At 45.7% G+C, this 9,438-nt stretch overlaps 1 protein-coding gene across 1 annotated transcript; it reads right to left on the bottom strand.

Moving 5' to 3' along the window:
- Nucleotides 1–4,610: 4,610 nt before the first annotated feature.
- On the bottom strand, nucleotides 4,611–6,583 carry LOC142768458 (uncharacterized). The gene is made up of 2 exons (XM_075870432.1): nucleotides 5,663–6,583; nucleotides 4,611–5,106 (listed from the first exon to the last, which is right to left on the bottom strand). Exons 1-2 carry the CDS (start codon nucleotides 5,847–5,849, stop codon nucleotides 4,865–4,867), a joined length of 429 nt encoding a protein of 142 aa, XP_075726547.1. The 5' UTR covers nucleotides 5,850–6,583; the 3' UTR covers nucleotides 4,611–4,864.
- Nucleotides 6,584–9,438: the final 2,855 nt, after the last annotated feature.

Below are 9,438 nucleotides of genomic sequence, written 5' to 3'. Positions count from 1 at the left end.
CAACTGTGGTTTTGCAATTCATCCGTAATTTACACCAAGCAACGCTTTTATGTGATAGCGTCATGTGACGTCACATGGCTTGGCATCGTAGTAACATCATGATAACGACACAAGTGTTAGCGACCTGTGATGCCATGAAGGCCTCATATCATTCAAGCCCATAGCCTGCAACTTTTCCTGCATCGTTGGAGAATTACTTGAAGAAGGCCTTCACAACAGATGAAAAGCACACTTTTTCAGTAATATTACTTCTCCATGAAACTTTTATGAAAACCCAAGCCCCTACCTCCTCCTTGCTTGCGTACCTGACTCATCACATATCATTTCTGTATTACTCGTGTAGACTCCGCCAATGGTCACATTTTAGGTTTGGTGAGCCACGTAAGGCTTTCGTGTTACTATTTGCGCCAGCTTTGGGTCCCTGATGTGACCCTGAGTCTAAGCGTGAGGGCGTTCTAGTGACAAGCATAAGGCACAAACCTCTGACCAGCGCTGGCAGGCGCTGGTCCTGGGCCTTGCTCCGCCCGGCGCGGCCGTCGAGGCACTCCAAGCTGTTGGCAGGCGCCCGGGGACTCTCGTCACTGAGCGCCGACAGCTGATGCAGCTCACTCTCGCTCAGGCCCATCATCTCCAGCAGGCTCGAGTCCCCGTCCTCACCATCAGGGTTCTCGTCTTCCATGCGGTTCATACGCGACGATGTGTTAGTCGTCCCTTCACTCGCGTCGTCGGTGCAGATCGTCGACATGGCTGCGTGTCCTCGTCGTCTTCTTCGTGCAGACAGTCGATCGAGCTGATGGGCCTAAGAATAGATGTACTGTGCGTGATGATAATGACGATGATGATGATGACGACGACGACAATGATGATGGTGACGATGATGATGATTGCGGCGATGATGCTTCTATTATCGCTCATATCCACTCGGGATTGGTCAATAATAGACCTCTCCCTGTTTGTTAACACTGTGACGTCACTGCGGGCGCCCCACCCCCCCATACCCTCTCTCAGAGCAGCTGCTCGTTGGCAAGAAAGTTCCCCCTGCGGCATCTTTCTGCATAGCAAGGCTGAGTGTCTGCATTCCTTCGACAGCAATTTCTACATTGCTATGTTCTAAAGTCACAGCTTTTGAAAGAAGGGGGTCGCGGAAAGGTCACTACTCATAGTGTGGAAATTTGCTCATCGTAGTTGGATGGATAGACAAACTTTGTTTAGAGTACTGAGAGACGCAACTAGCACGCAGTGGGCTGCTCTCGCGTAGGTGGCAGCCATAAAAAAAATCTGATCTTTTTTCGAAAGCGAACGTTTTGAATGTACACAGTTACTGGTACTTTGAGCAATATTTGCATGGCATGGATGTAAATTATTCAATTTCCATCGTGGCTTGCGCAATGCAGTTTTAAATGAGGTACAGCATTGGTGGCAGCATGGTTGTGAGCTGCTGTGCGCGACTTCACGAATAAGATTCTCACTCATTGCCCACAAGTCTGATCGGAGATGAATAAAAAAAAAACACTTCTTGCGTGGGTCAGGCTGAGGTTAACATATCTTCGTGAAAATCAAAGTGACATTCTACCACTGCGTTTTTCAATAACTCAGTGAAAATTCGTGTGATGTAAAACCCGACATCTTAATGATAATACAATATCATCTGGCACACTTACCTTGCCGCATTTAACACCTATAACGTGCTTTCGTGCATACATATTTCTCATTTAGGCCTGATACACAGTTCTAATGCGTATCGTCACTTCATAAGGATCGAGCCTAGAAAGTACAAAGTAGATAAGAAACGAAAATCTCCGCTGTTTCTATTAACACGCATCAGGTATTCAATAATAGGAGTTATAGCCATGGCTCATGCGTAGCTCATGCGTAGTCGTATGTATCACCCGGAGATCATGAACTTTTATTCTTCTGCACGTCGCCCCGCCGCGGTGGTCTAGTGGCTAAGGTACTCGGCTCCTGACCCGCAGGTCGCGGGTTCGAATCCCGGCTGCTGCGGCTGCATTTCCGATGGAGGCGGAAATGTTGTAGGCCCGTGTGCTCAGATTTGGGTGCACGTTAAAGAACCCCAGTTGGTCGAAATTTCCGGAGCCCTCCACTACGGCGTCTCTCATAATCATATGGTGGTTTTGGGACGTTAAACCCCACAAATCAAATCAATCAATCAACTTTTATTCTTCTGCAAGTCGCGCATACGCTGAGATGTACCCAATCGCAGATGATTGCGTCAAATGTAGTTTTATCTTGACTACAATGACAGATCGCAAAGTTTCATCGACAACCGGTTACTGAAACTGGCCCACAACGAATGCTATGTTTTCGCAAACAAGACATATCACGTTATTCACACTGCACACACCACGCACAGTATTCCCAGTTTCACCGTCCGTAAGCGTGAACCAATATTATCGATGCCTTTCAACTCACACTACACGCCAGAGTCAAAACTGCACATTTTCGAAGGCGATGCCGCTGTTCCTAATACAGGCCACCACGTGTGTTCGTTTCTCCGAGATAAACAGCCAGCCAGCGTGGCGAATATTTCATCACACACTTTATCACACACCTAGATTTTTTCTGACCACAGTTGATGTTGCTACTGTGAGATGCAGATTAAGCTTTCAAAACGAAAAAAAAAAATTGCTCCAAGCACCGAGCAACTGCACCCCACTCAGCCACCGGCGGGAATGTTTTGCCAACCACCGCCTCGCACGTGCACCGGTGACGTCACACTTTGAAGTACCCTGGTAGAGGTCTCTTGATGTGAATTTTTTTAGACTTTTCAAGATAAACATTCATAGCAAAAAGAAGGAAGACCGTAACTAAAAACAAAAAAGTCCAATAATTATACTCATGTCTTGTCTTCCAGGAAACGTGGGGATCATAAACCACAGCCATTCTTAAGTCATAATGACACGCAACGGTGTAGCCAGGAATTTTTTTTTAGGCGATGGAGATTCGACTAAGCGTTATGTTCATACTTGCGTTTGTATGTGCGCGTGGATATATATGCAAGAAAAATTTAAAATTTCCGAGGGTTTTACTCCTAACCCTCTTGGCTATGCCCATGATTATGCGAAATTATGACGTCGTGCCTTATTCAACAACGAACCCATAAGAGTTGTAGGTTTCCGTGGCGATGATATAGCACGGTGGCCATAACATAGAGCGGTCAGAGAACAAATCGGGGTTAAGGATATTCTATAATTGAAATCAAGAAGAAATGGAGGTGGACCACGCATGGAGCGCGTAGGCAGGATAATCACTAGTCAATAAGTGTAACTGGCTGGGTTCGCAGAAAAGGCAAGCGGATGAGGGGGAGACAAATTTAGGTGGGCAGATATGATTAGGAAGTTTGCGGGTATGAAGTGGCAGCAGCAAGCACAAGACCAAGTTGACTGGCGGAACATGGGAGGGGTCTTTGTGCTGCAGTTGGTGTAGTCAGGCTGATGATAATGATGATGACAATGACGATGATGCTGATGATCGTGATGATGATGATGATGACGATGATGACGAAGATGACTTGGTACAATCAGCGATAGTAATTAAGTGTTCCTTCTGAAGGTGCGTAGCTCACACGTGAATTTATTTGCACACGTCGCTTTGCCATACTTCATGAAGGCTCAGCTATCAGCCATTTCTCATATGGCGATCGGATCTCTTATCGGGATTACTTGTCCATTTAACACTGCAACAGTTCATTGTTGTCTCATTCCATTGTTCTGTTTGTTATTGCACGAGTATCGTTGTTGCTTGCAACAAAACATGCCTTGCTTGACCGAGGTTCACATTCCCAGCATAAAGGAAGGAAACAGCAGTAGGGAGCATCGCGCAATATAAAAAAAGCGGTGCATTAGGTGCGAACACGTCGAAATTAAAGTCATATCGAACAAAATTTTTGCCGCCACGATTCTCAACCAAGTTGAAAGATTAGGTCCTGAAATCCCCAGAGACATCCTTCATTCCCGGTAGAGTCTACAGAAAAATATTTGATTTATTGTCTTTTTTTACAAACTGTTGCATCTAGCAGCCGCGCCGTGAACTAGAGGAGGTGGCGCTAGTGGTATCACGAACGCCCAAAACAGGCATGCCAACAGTGCCACCCATCGCCTGCGTTCTCGACTCAATCATTTCTCCTAAGATTCCCAGAACAGGTATAAACAGCACCAGAAGCGAACAATGCTCCCAGTTATAGTAAAACGTCAGCGCTGTTTAGAAAAAGGGAGGGAGTGAGAGGAAAGGAGAACTGGAGAAAAGAAAGAGTACACATAGGACAGGATCATGTGCATTCAGAATGCTCCTCGGTGAATGTGACGTCATGGCACGCACTCGGATGCATTTTCCATGTGCTGACAACCAATAAAAAATACAGCCAACTATTCCAAAATAACGGAGATTAACTCTGTTTATGGAAACAGTCACATCTCTCGAGAACAGTTTCCAAGTTTCGTCAGTTTTCCCAGTTTTGTTCAGTATCCCTTTAACTTGTCCCCAATTTCCCGAAGCAGAAGGCCTCCCGAATTTTTTTTTCAGATGGTCAAGCAGGACCCCTAAATGTGATCCCTAGTTTAAATGGCAGCTCACAAACGACAGAAGGGAACTAATTGTGTAGAGTATTTTATTTCCAACCGAGTGACTTCAAACTTCTCAGTCGTGTTTGTCGAACCGGGCAACAAGCAGGAAACCTGTTATTGCGGCAATGTCGGCAAGACCCTTCTTGCATACTTAAGCGTAACCACGTGCCGATGTGCAATGTGTGTGCTTCTGCAACCCTTTACGTGATTCGCACAGTTCGTTTGCACTTTAGGGCAGTACGACACGGGTGATGTCACCAACGCTTTTCGTTGTCCCGGAATAGTCACTCCCTGCGGTCCCCTCCAAAGATGCGGCCGGACAGCTTCACAATCAGCGTCCACACGAGACGGTACACCTGCTCGTCATGGCGGATGAACATGAAGGCGAGGCAGGCCACCGATGCCAGTGTGACGAAGCCCAGGCCCAACACCAAGAAGTAGCCGGCCATCTTTGCGGGTCTCATGCGATGGAACCACGTCGCCATGGGGCGAGGCGGAGATGGCGAGCGATGAGCCACAGCAGGATCTGCAAAGGATGTGCTCTTAATCTGGTCTCCGTTATTGTCTTGCTGTTGAGTTTAGTTCCACGGAGTGTCAAAATCTGGCAGTGACGCCAACTCCACCATCCCTTTTACTGTGGATCTCGGTACAGTTTAAAAAATCATCGAGTAAAATGGGTGTATTTGTGCCCACAACAATTATCATAATCTAGCTCACTTACGTTTTCTTCCTTCGAAACCCGGCACATGCCACTTCATATCCTCAATGCTATGACACAATAATAACGTTTATGCCTTTAGGAACACGTCTGTCTCATTTTTCTTGCTTTATCTTTTAAATCCCAAAGCCACCAAAAAGGAGAAAATTATTTAGCCATTAAAACATCTAGCGAATCCTACAGTGGCATTGCTATTGATGCAAGTCCTGGTTGACTTCTCCGGCGTAGTTGACTTTCCCATCGGATACACTTATTATCTGCTTCTTTCCGACGAATTCCGAGGTTCCCATTTTCGAGTAATAAATAACATAGTCTTATCTTCAGCGAGAATCTGAAGCCCAGCAGATGCACAGCGAGTTCTCACCGTGAGACCTGGCCAGGTAGTCTAGGGGCGAGATGCTTCCGCGATGGTCCTCGACATCCCAACTGCTGGCGCTCTCTCTCGACACCCGCGTGCAGCTTATCTTGGAGGCACTGAGCATTACGGATGCGGATGACCGCTGGATGCTCTGGTCGGGACGACCTTGCTTGCCTTCGTTGCCGTACATCATTCGAAGCTTTGACTTTCTCAGTGCTCTTCTTGATGATGATTCAAAGTGAAGGAATTCATCCTTGGCGGTATGCGCCAATGCCACTGCCGTTGGATACTAATTCCTGGGCAATACTTGACAAGCTCAAATATTAGCGATAGTTTTGTTATTCAACCTAGAAGTATTCAGGCTATAAGGGCCATAACCAAGAGAAAGAAGTTTAGCGCTCATCCTGACTACAGTGCCTAAAATATATTTTAGGCACTATATCCTGACGTTTTTCAAGTCAAGTCAAGTCAAGATCCTTGACGAAGTGGCGCATACCCACGCTGGTGGATTGTCAAGGAACCGGATAGTTTTCATGAATTTCTTCTTTAATAACAGATTAAAATTAATCTATTTACAAAAAATAAAAGAAAGATGCAACAAGACGAATTTGATGGTTGAATTGTAAATTATGTGTAGTGTAATGCAATAAAGCGTCGTATTTGATTTAATATGAATTTGGAAATTTCAAAATCTACCGAACAGTGATTTCAACACTTAAACCTCTTATAACTTTTGACGAACTCCTGCAATGCGTCAACTACCTTCTCGTTGCTGTGGCCTTGACACAAAGCCCTGAAAGAAAGCACATTTTCAGCATTTAAATCTATTCCGAGAAGGTGACAAACGGCACCTAGAGTGTTTTTACGTAAGGCAGAGAACCTATTACAATAAATGAGATATTGTTCACTTGACTCATTGATGTTTGTATTTCCCTTCTTCACTGGCTTCTTTTTCTTCACGCTCAAACAGAGCTGCGCTACAACCTTACAATTTCGTTATGCACCAACTCGCAAAATCTGCCGTATTTGTCAAGTATAATGTGTTTGCCATTACATTGGAACGTATTCCACCCATCAAAACCTTGTCTCGGGCTATAAGTGTTTCGTGACTTCAGTAAAAAAAAAATCTAGCGCGAACCAATACATGGATGGACAAAGACCATAAAATTGGCGCTATCGCTAGTTAAGTATGTCGCTTCGTGCTTTAATTTTTTTTTTCTTTCAGAAGTATTCCACCCAGTTGGTAGTTTGCGTATACCCGACATTCTCATTCTCCGGAAAGAAAAACAGAAAGGCTGGAAAGGCTCAACTACACATGCCACTTTCGTGTCTTCATTTAGTATCTAAAGTGAACTTATTTTCTGGGGACTCGAAAGGCTTCACACTGTATAATTTACGAATTTGACTTATGAAACTATAAGCTCAACAGTGCACAAGGGTAGCGTTTGCGGGGGGCGCTACAGGCAGTGGCCCTCCCCCCCCCCCCCCCTTGCAAAAAAAAAACCGTCCACTAACAATTTCGTGGCAAAAGCAAAGGAGAGGGTGGCTGCCTTCCCGCAAAATAAAGTGTTAAAAGCACACTGCAAAAGCTCTGAACCTTCCTTCTCCTCTTATGGCACTCCCTTGTCTTCATTTCATCTCCAAGCGCCCGTAAAAAATCCTGCATGCAACCATAACATTGCAAAAAAAATCTCGATGGTTACAAACCCAGTAAGTAATTACAGATTTTATATTAAAGGGCTGCTCGTAAAACACACGCATGACAAGATATGCCATCTATAATTCACAGAATAAGATGCTTTCCTGCATGCACCAACCACCTGTTCAATGTGCTGTGAATACAACAAGAGTCTGAAAGCACAGCTAGGGCAAGGTTTTTGTCGTCAATCATTGTTACCGCTGTCCTATGCAGCACGAGTGTCATCTTTACTTCTCAGTGGAAGTAACATTAAAGTACCGGCCGCGAGGCCGACGAGGGACGATTAGAACGACTCCCGCGAGCTCGAGCATTACACTGTTTTGTGACGCCATCTTTTCCAAGAATCCACAAACCCATGCGGTCATAGATAGTGGCACCAAATTTTAAAACGGCGCACTGATGTACCTCGAGAGTATACTGAAGGAACTCTCCACAAAAGCCATATCTGAAACCCGAATGCATGCTTATTCAACAATTACGTCTGATGCAGTGATATGAATGACACCTACTGAGTGGCAACAGAATCATCTCCGCTTGAGCATTCAGTGTCGCTAACACATTTGCGCTTGCCAACTGCATTTAGCCGATATGATCTTTAGTATATATTTTCAGTGTTCCGCCAGAGAAAGCTCACGACCGTACATGTGAAGTGACAACTCTAAGCAGTGCCTGCTTGAGCATGGGCGTGTACTCATGCAGGGAGACAGCGGGGTTGCCCCCTCCCTAGTAACCTAAGAGGAGGGAGCTCAAATTCAGCCCCATACATAGACATATTATGAAATGGGTACTACGAGGAACCTCCACAGCTCTCTGAAGGGGAACCCTTGTGCCCGCCTGTGTTTGAGAATAGAAAGTGTAACAACTTATTTCAGTCAACATACGAAGAAGTAAGGCGGTTAAAATTAGGCTTGTTTTACAGTACGTAAAAGACAATGGCGCAATCCCCAACAAAAGTTTTCAGGCGTAAAAAAAGTGACATTCGATATAAATGGTACCGCGCAGCAAATTTTGGCGTTACCGAGAACAGAATCAACATGCATGAATATCTAGTTCCTGAGCATTACAGATCACTTTTTGTGTACGAATTGGCGTAACACAACCAATAACTACATGCGCTCAATTTGACAGAAGTCACTTGAGGTAGACAGCATAAAGAAGAAGATATCAGCAGCTTTGTAGACGGCTAAAGTAAAGAGCGTAGTACTTTCGATATATTGGAGCGGCTTTTCCAGATGTAGAAAGATTATGTCCATTTTCATGATAACGTAGAGAAATACCTTCAGCTACGTCGATTGATTGATTAATTGACTTGTTGTTGATTGCTTGATTGATTGATTGATTGATTGATTGATTGATTGATTGATTGATTGATTGATTGATTGATTGATTGATTGATTGATTGATTGATTGAAATTAACGTTTCCGGGTCCTGCAGTATGTGCCCTGCAGCAAACCACGGCTGCTGCATCAACCACCAGGCCAAGCCTCCTTGGCCTTAGGGTATGGTGTCACACTTTCGATAGAACAAACTAGCTTTTCAAGTGCAGGAGGGCGTCGCCTGAGAACAATTCAATCAAACCTGCCCTGAAAGCAATAGAGCTTTGTACAATATCCTTGATTTCTCGGCATCAGCATCAACACGGCCACCAAGTGCAGGAGCTACGAACAGTCGCACGCGGGAGACGACATAAAGAAGAAGAAGAAGATCTGCCGCCATGTCAACGAGTTCCGCCACGTCTAACGATGCGACAGTGGACACCGCAAACACGAAGTCAACCGCAGTCCACACAGTCGTCGAGTGCGACAATGGCGGCCGTGGCGTCGACTCGAGCTTGCTCGAGGTTATGGGCCTGACAACCAGCGAGCTGCAGCAGCTGTCGGCGCTCGACGACGAGGGTCCCCTGGCACCCGCGAACAGCTTGGAGAGCCTCGACAGCCACACCCGGCCGAGCGAGGATGCCCGATCACTCGAGGCGCCCCGATCCAGCTTCGGTTCTTCCGACAGGGCTGAGGACCAGCGGCAGCCGGTGCCGGGGAGAGGTGCGCGTTTCGCAATATTACAGAGATCATTGTATATGTGTGC

The sequence above is a fragment of the Rhipicephalus microplus genome, chromosome 8 (assembly GCF_043290135.1).
Source record: "Rhipicephalus microplus isolate Deutch F79 chromosome 8, USDA_Rmic, whole genome shotgun sequence".
NCBI classification, from domain to species: Eukaryota; Metazoa; Arthropoda; class Arachnida; order Ixodida; family Ixodidae; genus Rhipicephalus; species Rhipicephalus microplus.
This window is presented reverse-complemented; position numbering and strand designations above follow the sequence as displayed.

Excerpts from the sequence above, each read along its gene's own strand:
- LOC142768458 (XM_075870432.1), bottom strand. The coding sequence starts at position 5,849 with ATGATGTACGGCAACGAAGGCAAGCAAGGTCGTCCCGACCAGAGCATC. Across the intron at positions 5,107-5,662 it reads CTACCTGGCCAGGTCTCACG|ATCCTGCTGTGGCTCATCGC; the intron begins GTGAGAACTCGC and ends CATCCTTTGCAG.